Source organism: Trachurus trachurus (assembly GCF_905171665.1).
Source record: "Trachurus trachurus genome assembly, chromosome: 18".
NCBI lineage: Eukaryota > Metazoa > Chordata > Actinopteri > Carangiformes > Carangidae > Trachurus > Trachurus trachurus.
The window spans coordinates 25,876,983-25,894,767 of NC_139909.1; the positions used below are offsets into that span (position 1 = coordinate 25,876,983).

Genomic DNA, 17,785 nt, shown 5'->3' on the forward strand with positions numbered 1-17,785 from the left:
GTAAGCTTGTCACACAGTGAGTACTCAGAGGGAGTGAACAGAACAACAAGAGCAGGGATACATGGACTCTGTGTGAACTTATTATACAGAATTACAATTTGAATATGGTTGAAATGGAAATAGAAAATAGTGAAGATGCTGGTAGAGTATGGCCAAGGTTGGGCCAGGCTACAGTCAGGCTGTCTCTGAGTAACCTGCTGCAGACCCAGGCAGGAGGTCACTACTGAATGATGCCTTCAAGGGAAACTCCACCAGTGTTACACATCAGGTTGAGGGCACTACGTAAGTCATGACAAACACACCTGAATCCTTGACTGAACTGTCATGGTCAAGTTGCATTGTGGTAAATGTAGGCACCAGTTTTGACAAGGATGAAGGATGCATGTAATAAAAATAATAACACAGAGAGTATCTGCTTTCCACAGAGAGATTAATGAGATGTTAGAGTGGAGTACTATTTCAAGGTGACTGCTCTCTGAATTTTTCAATGGCCAAATTATAAATCACATGAAATGATGTAAAAACCAAACAGCCTCTTGTCAATAAAACTGTTCACAGGCAGTGTTGAGAGGGTTTTACCATGATTGTAAAGATGATCTGACTCTCCGCTAAACAGTGTCACTACTGCGCCTCAGGCACCAAACGGCCTATTATCTTAATACCGCGCACAGGAAGGCGCGGGCACATGCACAAAGCAAGACATCAGGATAAAATGAGTATTTAAAGACTCTGTGTGTTATGTGAATACATGAACACATGCTGACACACGTGCAGACGGAGCGGGATGACGTGAGCTCTGGCCCAGATTTGTAAACCCACAGACACTCGCGCTGCACTCGCACTCCAAAACATGAGGACACAAGACAGTGATAATATTGGCTATCAACAGGTCATTCCATACGTGCCTTCTGGATAAATAGACAGCCAGAAATAAAGAGAGAGATGGTGTGTGTGTGTGGAGGGGGAGCGGGAAACACATGGAGAGAGATTAGGATGGGAGGATGGGGGTGGGGGGTTAATTGAGCTACTCTGTAATGTTGTTCGATCTGACTGGGCCGACATTACACTGAGATACGTAGAAATATATATTTATATACACACATACACTTACCACTTTCCCATTCAAATGAGTGGGGGGAAGTGGTTTCAGCCTCCTGGACTCCAGTGTATACTATATATAAACATATGGCAGATGAGTGGAAGGAGAGAGATAACAGATAAAAGGTGGAGGTGGAGATAAGATAGAGAGAGAACAAAGAGTGGATTAACATTTCTTTGTATGAGGGATTTGTTTATGAAGACCTGCGCTGCTCAACCACAGCGTTATTCTGAAAACGCTCCATCCTGCTGACTCACAGCACGTCGGTCTCACTGTTCCTTTTGGGTAATTATGTCACCCAAATACCTAAAAATGTAAAACCCCATATTAATGGTTTAAACACAGGAAGAAATGATGAGGAGGAGAGGGTGACTGTTGGTTGGGAATGATGGATGGATCAAGTGAAAGAGAATGGAGGACTATAAAGGAAGAAGACCGCAAAGACATCAGGGAGAAGGAGGAACAAGAGGATGAGGAAAAACAAGACCAAGGCAAATTGATGAAACCCATTCTGGCTGATCTAATGGACTGAATCAACCACAGTAAGAGAGAACAGGACGCAGTGGGAGAGGAGGAAGAAACAACTATTCAGAGAGACTGTTGAAACAGCTGAACAAAGAGGAGGAGGAGGCATGTGGTGGAGTTTAAGTAATATCCATATCTGCACTTTGGTACATTAAAAGTCCATTGTGCCCATTTGTATTTGATCTTTGCTACTTTGCGAGATAAGAGGCAGTGTATGGGGCCAACCAGCGTGTGCGCATGTGTGAATGTGTGTGTGCGTCTTACCAGGTTGGAGCCTCCAGTCCAGTAGAGGAAGAATCCATCTGGGTCAACTTTCAGGGTGACCAAGGTGGGAGGCCCGCTGTTTTGCTCCTAGGCAACAGAAATAGCACTGTTAGCAGGGGATACATACATAAGCACACAAGTACACACACTACTTCCGTTTGTCACTCTCTCAAACATACACATATAGATTAGGGCTGGGACGATATGCTTTTCTCCCGATTCGATTCTTCTACGATTTTTTGGATGGCGATTCGATTTAAATTGCGATTCTACGATATTGCCGATTCTCTCGATTTTTAGTCTGCATTTTTAACATTTATCTGCACACAAATACTGTAGGAGCCTATAAATTAACATACTCCATTATAAAGTGAACTTTATACCCTTATAACCCTTTTCAAAACCTGTACTCTCTGTATGTAAAAAAGGCTAACAAATGCACATTGCACAATATTTAAAAAAAGAAAGAAATCGATTTAAAAACCGTCAAAAAAGATATCGCGATATTTACGTGAATCGATTTTTTCTCCCACCCCTAATATAGATGCAGAGATAAAGTGAGCTCTGTGGCTATTGAGATAATATGTTTATTACAAAACAGGTCTTATTCGGGAATCACTTACATCAGTTGCGATAACAGCCAGTACTATATTTGGAAGTAAACTGAAAGTGAGTGCACTAAATATCAGTCATAAACCACATTGTTGTTTGTTTGTTGCTTTTAGCAATCTCACCATGCTCTCAGACTTTAGCAGTTTCCTTGAGCACAACTTAACACAGTCTCTTACTCAAACTTAAAACTGCTGCTTTAACCTGTAATTATGTGCACAAGAACAACAGCCTGATCCTTGTGTTGCAGCGGCAACAAGCACCATTGTTGTTGTTGTTCTCTGTGCTAATGCTAAATGGAGAAAAGAAGGAAGTTCATCTGAAGGGATAGAAGGACACAGAACCATGTGAGGAAGTGCTCTGGATTCAACACCACAGAAGAAATCATCTTTAAAGTCTCATGACGCTAGAAAGACAGTGTGGTGTAAATTAAGAGGCTTATGGCAGCAGTGGCTGCACCTGCTGGTTTACGGTTCCTTGCCATTATTGCAGACACACACAGGGATACTGGGCTTGTGCGCACATGTCATGCAACAGCTGGTTTGACACTAGAAACCAGAATCTGCCCAGCATGAAGTTCTCATTTATGTGCAGCATAATGATGGCACTGGAGTCTGCATCATCATGTCATTAGCATCGTCATTACGGAGCCGTACGCAAGATACCATGACTGTACACACACACACAAGAACACACAAACACACGGCCGCTGACTTTGTAATTATAGTGGTAAGCGGTCATACTCTTGCCCAACAAACATATCGTCCATGATGATCCAGATTGTTTGTTATTGCAGTGACAGGTGACTCATGTACATATGTCGTCATGAGTATAATCATCATCACCATCAGATGGGAAAAAAGAGGAAAGGTCAGCGTGGGAGCCCACAGAAAACTGTGCCACAAACAAACTACCAGAGGAAATAGGTTTACAAGAGGGCAACACACAGACACTTCACCACTGACCACATACAGAAGGTATTTGGTAATGTGAGGCAGAACAAATAAAACGGCTACTGCATGATTTTAACAAAGCTGATAAATAAATGGTCTTAGTTTCATATTTCAACATTTAAATATGCAAAGATGGACTGAAAGGCTCAATGTTTACATTTGGATCATGAAGGTAATAATAGAATAAAGTAATTTATGCAAATCAATTAACTTCAATGAACAGACACCAAAGCAGAGATGGCCAAACTGTACAGGACCCCATGAAAGACTCTCAGCAACATCATAAATGGAGGGATAAACAACTTATTATACAACTGGTATAAGAAATAACAATAAAGCAGTGTTGTGAACATAGTTTTATAACCAGGCAAAACTTTAAGTAAGTTAAAGTAAAAAACTATCACAAATAACTATGACACTGATGATCTTGTTGAAGATCATCTACTGGCACAGTTTTAAAGGAATCATTTGACATTTAGGAAATACACTTTGTTTTCTTGCTCAAAGTGAGCGGTTCATATCACTGGTCTGTATGCTATATGAAGCTACTGATGATTAGCTGAATTTAGCTTAGTTACAAAATGTGTCTAAAATGCTTCTAAAATTCACTTGTTGTATCTAATTTACTTCCTACAAAATAAAAATTGTAAAAAGTGAAGTGTTAGTGTGAGTGTTAATAAGTCAGGTCAGGTGTTTTTACTCCTCTAGCTAACTTTAAAATACTCCTGGAATTGTATTTCTCCACAAGAAAGGAAATAAGCATATGTCCAAAAAATGTCAAACTTCCTCAAAGATGTCTCCTTAGTTTTAACTTTTGTCCCATTTCCTTTGGGAAAAGCTAAACATACCTTAAGTTTAGGCTCCAAGGTTGGCTAACACAGAGGAGGTTAGCAGGAGAGGTAGAAGTTTGGATTGTAACAAAGAAAAGAAAGAGGGAAAAAGGAGAGGTGGTTAAAGGTGAGGAAGTTTTGGACAGGTGTGGGGTTAGAGGAAAAGGTGAAGATTGAAGAAAAACCAACAAACAAAAGGTCAGGAATAAAATAAAGAGCATGCAATTAAAAAGTCAAGTGTTCAGCCACATTATGAGGCCTGCATCAAACAACAGTAGATTTAATAGCCTTATTAGCTTTGAGTTATGAGACAATGCATGTCAGTCTGGGGCAGTGACATTACCAGGGTTTGTTACAATGCTTTTATAATTGGGTTAAACTTCAAATGCGCAGCGTGAATCACTGAACCTGTGACGTGTTTACTCCCTGGAAACTGGAAAACTGTACAACTCCAATTTCATGCTGTGATTATCTCAAGGCTGTGACCTGATGTCAGAAGCTCTTTTGTTAATGTCAGCATAAAACCGTCCCTTAACTTGCAGTGAAATCTGAGTCTGCATAGCTGAAGCTGTTTGTTTATCTTTTGTCTGCTAGGTTTAATTCTCTGAGACAACAGAGCTGAATACAGTGCAAACTTCAAACAATCCAGATGTTCCCACTTCCAAAGTACTACAAACATAACCAACAACAAACCTTAGAAGTAGAGATAACCGTGCTTTCTATCAAACGCAATTAGAGGAAAAATATTTGCAAATCAAAACACCTGCCTTGGGCATCGAAGGCAAATCAGTCTGTTTAAAATTCTTTGGAAATGCTGTCGCTGCTTAACATATGCAAAAAGATACGTGCCACATTGCACACATTCCTCTAGCAAATTAAACTTGAATATTTTTCATAATGTTTCCAGAAAGTCCAAAGTGGACAACTTCCATAACTAGCACCATGGGGCTCAGCATTAGAGATGTTCAGATAGCACTTTTTTCCTCTTTTTTTACAGATTCCAATATTCGTGCTGTGAATATCGGCCAATACCGAGTACTGATACCAATACCAGGGTGATATTTCAAAAAAATATTTTATGTATATACATGTGTCTGTGTGCATCAGCATCGAGGCACTGACCTCAGTAGCCATAGGGTATGAGACCTATGACTAAGTGAAACTTGGAACAGACCTGCTCCACCACCCTCTGTTCCACATTTCACATAGTAATTGGTCACATACCTTACACACCAACACTCAGGTACAGTATAGTATCTATCCATCCACATGTCTATAAGGAGATTATCATTATCATCACGTATACACATCCTCTGGATATATGAAGATATTTACGTCAAATATGTTCATTTATTGCTTTACTTTATTATTTTTTGATTTAGTCATTTCTTTATTCACACATTTCTGCCTCTGGGTGTAGATATAAACATGTGTCCTGTATCTATGATGTATTAAAACCTGTAACGATGCAGTAAACTCACTCTCACATGTGTCCCAGGTCCACGCACCTCATTTTCAAATTTCATCCTCAAAAACCACTGGAAATATTAGTTCTACTCTGTGTACCAGACTGTGTCAGGAGAACAGATTTCATATTTGTTATTTGAACTTATTTGAAGTTCTTGTGTACATTCACCAGCTCTGTTTCTGACTGAGACGTTGGTCTGTGGTGAGTTGTCACTGTTTCCTACTGCACCTCTCTCTGACTCAGTGTTGGAGCAAGAAGCTCACACACCTGGCTCCATGATGCAGCGCACACACACACACACACACACACACACACACACACACACACACACACACACACACACACACACACACACACACACACACACACACACACACACACACACACACACACACACACACACACACACACACACACACACAGAGCTCCTTAATGTCAGTGTTCAGAGAGAGATGATCATGTGACTGTCTGTACAATATGACTCTTGATCTGAAGGTCGTGGGTTTCACACCCCAGCAGCGCCCCTAATTCTAGTTTAAGATTACGATGGCAGTTTGAAGGTAGAACAGCATGAACAATCTCATGTTACATTCTTACAGTTGGTTCATGCTCCATCACTCTTGATGATCAATATTAAAATACAGACTTCTTATATGTTAAAAAATGATGTGGTGCCCAGCCATGCAGTCATTCAGTGTAAAAAACAACAACAAAAAAACGTGTGCAACTATGTGATAATGAATATGTTTTTAACCTGAGTTTGACCCATTCATACCAGACATTTGGTCATGGGTAAATACCCACTCACTGCAAAGACTGCTACATCATAATACCAAACCCCATCCAAAACTAAAAGTGGCTGCCTCAATCTGGAATGTAGCAATCAACAATCATGTTGCATTTTCCCTGAGACTGATAAGAACACAGTTTACAGTTAGAAGACGTGTCCTATAATAATCCAATCACATCTGTATAATGCTCCAGATGAAACAGAAACCTGTAGAATCAAGCACTAAAGATTCCTCTGTCCCCACAAGGCCAGGTATCAGGCTTTTTCAGTTCAAACAGAACAACACTTCTTAACACACTACTACCAATACTTACATTTGATGTTAATGTAATACATTAGCAACAGATGCAGTATATCAAAAGCGTCCCCGTATGCTTTGTGAGCTCATACTGGTTGTGTTGGTGTGCAAGAGCAAATGAAACTAAATCATGATGGAGATGCTCTCTGTGTTGACATTGGCAGCCGTCCTGTTGTGTTTGCTATGGCTGGTGTAATGTGGTTGTCAGATCTGGCTCGGTTTGGCTGTTTAAGTTGCTACACATGGGACTGAAGAATGGCTAACACGGGCTGAAAGCTTGTTTTTGTAATACTGGAAAGAACACACAAGTACAATGTTTGATATATACCCTTTTGTGCGTACCCTTTAAATATACCCTTAGTGTTTGAATGGCCTCTGTAGGAATGTAATCACTGAGTTATCTTAAGTCTTAACTACTTTGTTTTGTCATTTTATCTATTTGGATGACACATTTTACAGTGTATATTAACCTTTGTACAACATGCTCAGTCTCTGTCATTACTTCTCCTCCCTCTACCTTTGTTTCCCTTCTCCCTTGCTCCCTATAAATCGACCATAGGGTATATCCAGTGTCAATACACACTTCGCCGTAGATGGGGAATTCCACTGGGACCAGACTCACAAACATCCTCACATACATTTACCCAGAGGAATGTGATCTGTGGGCTCATGTGACCAGTAATATAACAACATCGCCCATACAGCTTTCTAGCCTGCACTGGCTGCAGAGACCAACACACAGACACCATTGTGATCTGATGTATTTGCATGTAATGCCTGGCTGGGTTTTACATACTGTACCTGCCAGTTACTTTCTAATGATGCCTTTCACCACCACACACAGATGTCTTTGTTATATTTACCTCTGCCTATCTTACCTGCTTCTTTTATATGTCGTCCACTCTTTCAACTTCCTACCTTCACTCTGTCTTCAGTTACAATTGATTTGATATTTAAGCCAAACAAACCATTTGTTTATTCTAAAATGACAAGAATTGTTGCTTCCACTATAAATTTGGATCTTTGCGGGTGTTTTTTGGAGTTAGTTAGAAAAAACATTCAATAGAACAAATAAACAAATAAAAAGGTGAAAATAATTATCAACATGTTTTAACTCAAAATGTACTGTGCATGTGTTTGAGTGTCTCTCTCTGAGTGCACTTCAGTTTCCAGTTGAAATTAAGGGGAAAATGTTTGAAACCTTACCAGGAAATCATTAGTGCACGCCCTCCACACACACACACACACATTCCTTGTTTACCATAAACACGCACCCTACAGTGTTTTTCTGTGCGAGGTCTATAATTGGACCTCACCCCACTCCCTAATTAACCACCATATGTAAAACCCCTCCGAAGTCTCACTTCCTTCTGCGCTTTTCATTCTTTCGCGTCTGTCTTTCTTTTCTTCGTGTCAATCATCTCCTCTCCCTCCAGCACTTTTCTTCCAGCTTAATTGATTAAAGATCATGTGTCTTTCTGCAGACCCCCTCCAGAAGGCCTGACTCTCCGGACCCACCACCCTCTGAAGCCCAGGTCAGAAAACCAGCAGCTACTGAGCTCCTGAAAGGCCATACACTGGTTGATACACGGCTGCTCTGTCTCTGTCTCTGTCTCCATCTCCCTTCCTGCATACTGTCCTCACTATACTTCTTGAGTGTGTGTGTTTGCGTGTGTTGTGTAATATCAGTCAGGAGAAAGCCATTAGTGAGAAACTGATAAAAGTGGCTGCTCCGAGTGCACCTTTGCTCAGCTACAGTGTGTGTGTGTGTGTGTGTGTGTGCTCTGTGAGCTTGCAGGAGTGGTGTGAGAAAGAAAGCCGCCGTCCACTCAGCGTGTGTTTGAGCTGCTGCTTTGGCAACATGGTAAAAGTTGATGACAGCAGGTAACCTTTGGACTCTAGTGAGGAGAGGAAAGAGGGAGGGGCGGGGCCAGAGCGGGAAAAAAACTAGGCTATAGAATAAAAGGACAGAATTAAACTAGCATTTGAGGCTTATATAAGAGTTATTGTATTACTCACTACTTGTTATGTGTCCCATTCTTTGCCTGCACTTTATCCACAGGTGTCATTAACTTTCATCTGATCTGACCTTATTCACAGGAAATGAGCCATTCACCCAGCAAAGCAGAGCCATGTTCTTCATGCTGAACAATACCCCAGTGTATATACAGGTTTCATTAAGCCAGGTGCCATGTTGAGATCCTGTCCCACTGTTGGAAATGCCAAATTCTGCCCCTGCCTTTTCTTTCTCTATTTCTCTCAGTTGTTACCCTTTTTCCTTCAGAGAACTGATCAGCACACGTGAAATTTCAGATTTAAACAAACTAATTGTACAAAATACCGTCTAGACCACGTCTGAAAGTTTCTGTGGCTGCTCCAAACACCCCAGCCAAAGATCAGTGATAGTGAGGAGATGTAATGAATCGTATAATTCAGGATAACTGGGCACAATTTAAAGGGATACCTCATCCAAAATCAATAATTCACCAATTTTCTACTCACCATCACCGTCATGCCAGGGAAGGGTTTGGAGAACATTTGGAGTTATCAAAGCGCTTTTGGAGTTCGGCTGGCAACAGATTTTCATATAATGGTCCAAAACACACACTGTGAAACATCCAGATACCTCCATACTGCTCATCCCTACTGACCCAAGTGTCCTGAAGCCGCGACATAAAAAAGTTGTTCGGAAAAAATTAATTTGATCTCTGTTAGCCTTGTTGTAGTCGTAGCTCCCAGTGGCTGCACGAGATGCACGGGATTGCCGCAAGATGATTGTTTGACGTTGTAAACCATTGGACGTATGATGTAAACACAGAAGAACATCCCGTGTCGCGGCTTCAGGACACTTGGGTCAGTACAGACGGGCAGTATGGAGGTATCTGGATGTTTCATAATGTGTGTTTTGGACCATTAAAAAGTGAACTCTATCCGCCGCCATTATATGAAAATCCGTTGCCAGCCGCAACCCTGGAACTCCAAAAGCGTTTTGATGACTCTGAAAGTTCTCCAAACCCTTCCTTGGCATGACGGTGAGTAGAAAATTGGTGAATTATCGATTTTGGGTGAAGTATTCCTTTAAGAAAGTCTCCCCTTGGAGCTCAAATCCTGATTGTATGAACATTATCATCCACCTTACAACTTCAAAAACCTATAAACTTGAAAGGGAGTTTCAAACACTGTTTTATGGTCCGACAAAGAAAAAACACAAACTGCCTGCTTTGAATTTTGAATTACATTTCAAAGCTCTGTTTAAAAAGACTCACAAAAAGAAAATAATCTAATTTGATGAATTATGAAGTGTTTCTTAACTTCTACTATATCTTCCATCTGAAGATGTGAAAACAAGGATTTTTTTCCCACCTCAAAAAAACCTGCTGGATATTTTTTCTTTCCACGAGACAGCCACAAAAACCAGGTCAGAGCAAACCAGTCATAAGAAACTGAGTCGAGGAAGAAAGAAAGGGAAGAAAGTGGAGGACGCAGGGGAAACAAAAGTAAAAGTCAACGCGGGAACACAACAGAAAAGACAGGAAGCAGACAGAGAAGAACAAAAGTCAAAGTCAAAAGGAGGAAGAGAAAGAGAAGGAAAAATGACAAATGACGGCGTGTAAGTTACAGATATCACGGAGCCGCTGCACATGTGTGTGTGTGTGTAGGCCGAATGAATGGAGGAAAAATTGTGAAAGAGGAGGAGAAGAGCTGGAGCAGTCCAGATGTCAGTCCCACACTTCACATGTGGCTGTGGTTGACCTTCCACCCCTCTCTCCTTAACTCTCCATCTCCCTCCCTCTGTCCATCCATCCCTTGTTTCTCACCACTCTGCCAGGATGTCAGCAGTGTTTCTCAGCGCGGCGTCACAACCTCACACAAGCCTGCATTTCCTCCTCGTCTCCAGAACATCTTCCCCCCTTCACTAATCTCGTAACCACAGTTCGTAGCTTGTTGCTTCCGTGTATCAATCTCACGCAGAACCAACATATCCACTTTCTGACAAGCCACTGGCATGAAAGTGGAGCCCACTGCCTTTTCCTTTAAGGTCACAATGACAAAGCACTTCTGCTTACAAATGAGATGTGTCTCCAAGACAAGACGTGTTTTTATTTTGAGAAATAGGCTGTCGCATTTCAGGTACAGATGCTTTCCAAGCGATTATGAAATCCTCTTGCCTGCTGTTGGCACTCTCATATATCAAAAAGTAGTGCGTGCTGTGTGAGCAGTAAACGCTGACATGTGAACAGAGTTACTTGGAATCCTCTGAAAATATCTTATTCATCTCACTTCTAGTGCATAGTGATCATATCAGGCTACTACAGTGGGTCTCTTTCCATCAGTGTTGTGGCATCATAAGGAGCAGGAAAAAAAATATGACAACAAGCACGTCTCAACCTGCAGGAGATAAAAATACACAGGAGGAGAATTTATAAGAAGGATCAAGTGATGTGCGTTTTACTCCGGGAAGATATTTTCAGTCCACTAAATAGATCATCCCAATGGAATTAGTGTGAGTCACAGCTACGTATGCCTTCATTATACAATCAAGGTAAAAGTTTGAAATTGGAATATTTTATTTTGCAGAATAAAATCTGTTTTAACCACAGACATATTCCAGCCATTTAACAAAGATAAATCAAAAACATTCACTTGGGGACAGGAGAGTTCCTGCAGCACTCTGATGCTTTTTAAGCAGACCTAATGAACAGGATACAGCATAATAAATAATGGGCTTTAGATTTTATTACCCACTAAGTTAGCAGAGAAGAAAGCAACTGAGAGCATTTATGGTTTTTGTTCCTTTTAAGTTGTTTAAGACATCGAATGCTGGATGGCAAAAGCTATTCTCCGGCTTAATGAGAACAGGACACAGGTCTTTATTGTTATCAGTCTGTAAAATCTGACTGGTGGAGCAGCCAGTTTTCTCAGGCTTGTGACTTCTTGTCTTTACGCAAATCTATGTTTGCTCATCCACCTCAAGTCCAAGATAACCTGAGAATTCAAAGTAAACAGAGGACCATACTTTTTGTCTGTTCTCCACCTTCAACTGTTTTAAACTTTAAGTAATGGGTCATTTTAAATCCCTCACACAAGCATCTCAAGCTTCTGAGCTGAAATATGCTCAAACTGATGTTAATATGGCGAAGTGCTGTCAGAGGCTGCTTGGACCCAGACTCAGCCTGGCAGCGGTGAGGAGATATTCCTTCTACAGTTTCACACTGAACCAACGGCCAAAGTCCTGGGCAGGAACTCACATCTGTCAATCAATACATAAACACACTTCGTCTTCAGATTAGATGGGGGTGGTAAGATCCAACAGCAAATCCAAAAATGACTTGTCAGGATCTGTATGAATGGGGAACAAGTGTCTGTTGTCAGTCTGGTTTGACAAGCACAGATAAACAATGAGGAAAATAACAGCGTTAAACTGTGGCCAGGCCTTTAGTTCTGACCTCTTTTTCTGCTGCTGTGCTGCTTCTATAGGAGCTGAGAAGTAATCCCAACTAAATTGCAGGAAACAACCCTGAAATGCAACATTTCATGGTCCATCATGTTTTGCTCAAGTTACAGGGACTTGAAATGGACCCAAAACCCCTAATCTCAAAAGGATGTCACGTCCCCAAAGCTCTGTCCAATTAATGGACAACTTGTGATCCCATGCGACTTTGTTTACAAGCCCTAGTTTTCTTGTGAATGTGAATATAAACAAATGGAGCCCGGCAAAAGTGGGAGAAACATGCATTTTTCTCACACTGTTCTAACCAAAGACCAAAGTGTTTGCAGACTGAGATTTGGCCTCCTGTCTTTTTAAATATGAAAAAATGCATATAACGTGCTTGGTTTGAAATAATATACATGCACAGGCGCAGGAAGTACAGGGAAGTAGCAATGCAGAAGTGTTTTGAATGCTAGGATAATCAAGTGGACTGAAACCTGCAAACACTGTGCAAAGGAGACAAAAGATAATGTAACGTGTTGAAATGATTATTTATTTGACTTCTGTGTACTTTTTTAAGATCCATATCAAGGCGCTCCACAGCACACTGAGAGCCAAGCGGCTCTGTAGACAAACTGTCTGTCTGTGTTTGTTTAATTGGTTGTTTAGGAGGAATTTTAACTGAATTCCAGGCGGAATTCAACAAAATTGAATTGTGGCCGGGCTGCAGAGGGCGGAGCGGCAGCAGCGGCTGAGGCCGAGACACAGGGAGGGAGGGAGAGGGAGAGAAGGAAAATGGTTTGGCTCTGGAGCCTTACAACAAGCTTGAACAGGAAGTCATTCAACGTGAAACACACACCCAGAACAAAACAACCACACACGCACACACGCATGTGAGCGCACATGTGTACACAAGCCGGAGCGCAGACGAAAAGAGGGTCAATTTGGAATGCATTCCTCCTCCTCCTCCTCCTCCTCCCCCCTGCATGAGTCAGTGTGTGTGTGTATGTGTATGTGTGTGTGTGTTTGTGTGTCATTTGATGGGCCTACAGTAGAATTCCCAAAGCCATTGAGAAACGGAGGTTTTGTTGTTAGACAAAAGGACTACAAGGAGATACTACGAAGAGTAATAGAGAAGGTGAAGATATGAGCCGTGTGGGAGAGGGATAGAGTGATGAGGAAGAGGGAAGAGGGGGGAAAGAGGGATGGGGTCAGAAGTGGGGTTTTCATGTAAACAAACTTCACTGCCCTCAGGCTCTCTCTGGTCTGTGTGTGTCTGTCCTAATTCTTTTCTCACTTTGCTAAGTCCTTAAAGGAACACACCAAGTTTTTGGGACAGAAGCCCATTGGTCAACTTTCCTAATAGAACAGACAGACACTAAAATAACCACTCTGTCCCCATTAGACCACTCACTTCAAACCTCCACACACACACACGGCTCTGACATGACGGGGTAGATCACACCTGAATCAAACACATGTCCAGGTTATCAACAGATCTCACATATTAACCCCAATAAATTCTAACCAACCCTCTGTGGAAATAAAATCGAGGGCTACTACTGGTTCAATTATTTTTGTAGCACAGTTGGACTAAATTGTATTTGTTTCCTGCACAACAGAGCCAGACTGAGTCATGCTTAATTTGAAATGGATAACCTTCGGTGTCCCCAGAGTCCGCTCTGAAGTTGGGGAAAATGTATTTTCGTGCTACACGCCACAGATTTGGAATAATTTACAAAATAAACTTCATTCGGAAACGATGCCTTGATATCAGGGATTAAAGGGCAAGATTCAAAAAAGTACTTCCTGACGTGCTGCCTGGACTGTTTTAATCTCTCTCCTGTACATGAAAGAGCAGGAAAACCACTTAAAGGATCAAACAGGAAAGTCCTGCTGTTTCTTGAATGAGCTTCTGACCTGATGGGGAACAACACAAGTGTCTTATTTATGGATTAATGCTGGATGCAGAAGAGCCTGTTTGTTTAGTTACTAAATTAACTGTCCATAAAATACCAGAAGAGCTCGATGCACTTAGTGCAACACTCAAAGATATTCAATTTGCATTGACAGACCTGAAAAGCAGCTAATTCCCACATCAACCAGATGTGTTTAGTTTAGCATTTCACTTTGATAAAAACCTTTAAAATCCTTATAAATCAGTTATAAAGGTTGTTGGTCAATTTGATTTTCTATTAACTACTCATCCAAATATGAATTAATTGCTTCAGCACTACTTGGACATACAAAGAAGAGTGCCGATGACGTCCTGTAATCAAATTAATAACTGAAAAGAGCTTTTTAAGAACACCAAGAGATATCTAGGGCGTAATGATGGCAGACTTCTTACAATCTGCACTTTCTTCACTTAGTTTCTCCTCCTACTGTAGTTTGGGCAGCATCATCTCACAACAGTCACAACCACTCTATGAAAGACGAGAGCCCCGTCTCATGCAGCAGGATCACTACCACCGGCTGATTGACTGCATAAACTGAAAAAGAAAAAAAACAGAACTTTATGCTTTAGTTCTGTTCTAGATTTAAAGGGGTCCTGGAATTTGTTCAGTCTCGGTCTTCACATTCGCTCAAATCCTGAATTATGAGACAGCTCCTGGAGTTAATTTGAGGAGTGGTTGTAGATCAAACCTGTTTAACCTCAACCATGATCTCATTTATGACACTGACGTTTCACAATAGAGCGTCTTTGGCACCTCGTCTATGCACAAAAGTATTCCTCACGTTTTTTTCCCCTTTCTTCTCTCTCATCTTTCCCACATTCCTCCTCTCTACAAACTTGTTTTCTCTCCATTTATTCTCTATAATACATTTGTTGATTTTGGGGAAAAGTGGTACACAGAGCGGAGGAGGGGATAAGGGACAGGAAAGAAGAAAAGTTGCACATGTTTTCGAGTGTTCACACACTTAATCACCAGTATAACCATTTCCTGGGAATTCCCTTTGAGATGGAGATAGACAGAGAGAGTTAGTGTGTGTGTTTGAGAGAGAGAGAGAAAAAAAGGAAATCAAAAGGACATGGTATTCACTGTTTGCGTGACAGCACCCTTCTTCGGAGGCCAGACACACACATACACACACAGAAGTTCACACGCAGGAATATCACGTCATTATTACAATGTGTGTGAGGCTCTGTTGCTAATACGCTGTTTATTTCAGTTGCTTATGTTGTTCATTCTTTTCCTTTTAATGGCCCTTAGCAGCTTAAGATTGTATGTGCACACGCTTGTGCATGTTTACATGTTTAAGTGTCAACACCACACCTGACCTCATATCTGCACAATGGCGCACACATGTTGCACACAATTGTGTTGTGAATCCAGGACAGGGGTTTCCAAGTGGGAGACACAGGCCTGCAGTCAGGGTGGATCAGTCCACCGCTGAGTTAATCATTGATGGCTGCTCAGACACATGGACACACACACCTACTTTGTCTGTGGAGACAACTACAGAATGGCCCTGAACTGTCACACACATACACACACACACAGACATCTATTAGGGTCAGTGACACAGGAAAGTTCATGCCAGGGTTGCTAGACACCACATCTGATGTACAGAGGGAAAAACAGAGCCAGGAAAACTATTTATAACTTTGCAAAGGTGATTTAGAGACCTTTACCCTTCCATACGTTAACAATGTATACAGCAAGGTGACATTTCTGGGCCTGTTTTGTAGATCAAGGTGCTACTCAGAACTCCCAAATCCCTTGAAAACAGAGGCAGCTCCTCCTGACTCCCAGCTGGACAGGTGCTTTCTGCCTTAATCCGCTGGGGAGCAGAGAGGGAGCAGAGAGGGAGCAGGAGCTCAGAGAGAGGAGGCGTCTCAACTCAACATGAGCCCGAGGAAAAACCGGCTTGACAAGAATTCACACAAAACACAACACAACACACACATACAAGCACTGATTGCCTGCTGGCAACAGCAGGGGAATTTTTTACTAGATTCTCTGTCTCTCTCTCACACACACACACACACAAACACACACCACCCACGCACCTATGGTGGGTTTCTGTGCACACACACCTGCACACTCCATACACACATTATCTAGTGTCTGAAGCTTACTAACTAACTAACAAACACGCACGCACGCACGCACGCACGTCAGTCTCGCGTGTCAGCTCGCCACGGCGGGCCTACTGTCACCAACAGGCTGTCATGTCTCATGTCTCATGTCTGTGTGTTAGTCAGAGCTGATCACATCAGCAGCGGCTTCTTCCACAGCGACACATGTCTGCCTCACTTTCAAACATTTCATTCTCACCTCGTCCCATTTGATGAACTTGCCCCCCTTCTTCAGCGTTTCGTGGACGGACAGGGGTTTGAGCTGCAGCGCGTGGACTCCCGGCTTGGCCCCGGCCATGGCGAGGGACTGCCTGCCCGGGTGCCAACGCCTAAACCCCGGCTGCGGCGAGCTGGACTCCTCGGAAGAAACAAAACGCTCTTCCTTCCTACCACTTCCACCTCCGGAGCTTCTTCTTCTCTTTCTTCTTCTTCTTCTGTGCCGGGGAGGAGGCTGAGTGGAGGGCCGAGGCGGGGGAAACTTTTCCAGCCACTGACTTCAAAAGTTGGTGAAGCTCAGCGAGAGTTTGAGGAACATGAGGAGTAAAATCCAGAGAGAGAAAGACAGGACTTGGCTGTTCCAGCGCGCACCGCCGCTGTCTTGTCCGCGTCCACGCAACGCGGTGGCGCGCCTATAATTCCCCTTTTTTATTATAGGCTTTGATTCATATATTTGTTTATTTATGCAGAATCCTTTAATCTCGCACTTGAGCCCGCATAGAGATGGTTTCCTTCCTTCCTCCCATCTGGTCGACCCCTCTCCTCTCGCCCTCTCGCTCCTCTACCAACTTTCTCTGCTTCCTCTCTGTCTTGTCTCCTCCGACGCGTTGCTTCTTTTCTCCTCCTCCTCTCCTCCCTGCATGTTTTCTGTTGGGGGAAAAAAGAGAAGATTCCGAGAGGAGAGGCTGAGGGAGAAGGACGGCGTCAGATAGAACTGAGTGAATGAGAAATGAAAGGAGGGGGGGTCAGAGTTTGTGTGAAAGGGGTGTGTTTTAATTTAGTTCCTCTGCCTGCCTGTCTGCCTGCCTGCCCTCTCACATTTACTTGACAACTAATATGAACATGATCCTGCAGTGTGAGCATATTCTTTTCCTGAAATAATTCCTCTGTTGTGAGTGACCACTGCTAAAAGTTCACACCCCCAGTGAGGTCTAACTTTCTGCACCAACTTCCAGGTTTAGCTTCATGTTTCATTTTCATAAAGTTAGGAAACTTGTGACAAACAGATTTAAAATAAGAATCTGTCAAATAAAAGCAGCAGGAGGTGGAGATTTGTTTTTTGTTTCTACAGTTTAGCCCTAAAAAATTCTGGATCATACAATTCCCATAATGCAACCCCATGACTTCACACTTCTTTTTTACCACAAGCATCAAAAATGTGTTGTCTCCAAGCATAAGCCTGATGATGACATATACATAATTTCATTTAAAGATGAA

The 17,785-nt window shown here is 42.2% G+C and overlaps 1 protein-coding gene across 1 annotated transcript in view; it reads right to left on the reverse strand.

Moving 5' to 3' along the window:
• The window catches only part of plcb3 (phospholipase C, beta 3 (phosphatidylinositol-specific)), a 52,955-nt gene extending 35,684 nt beyond the window's left edge, over positions 1-17,271 (reverse strand). The window contains exons 1-2 of the mRNA XM_083993183.1: positions 16,551-17,271; positions 1,889-1,975 (exon numbers count right to left, since the gene is read on the reverse strand). Coding sequence (XP_083849309.1) covers positions 1,889-1,975; positions 16,551-16,649 — 186 coding nt within the window. The 5' untranslated portion in view covers positions 16,650-17,271. The remainder of the gene's footprint in view (positions 1-1,888; positions 1,976-16,550) is intronic.
• Between the last annotated feature and the right edge of the window lie 514 nt (positions 17,272-17,785).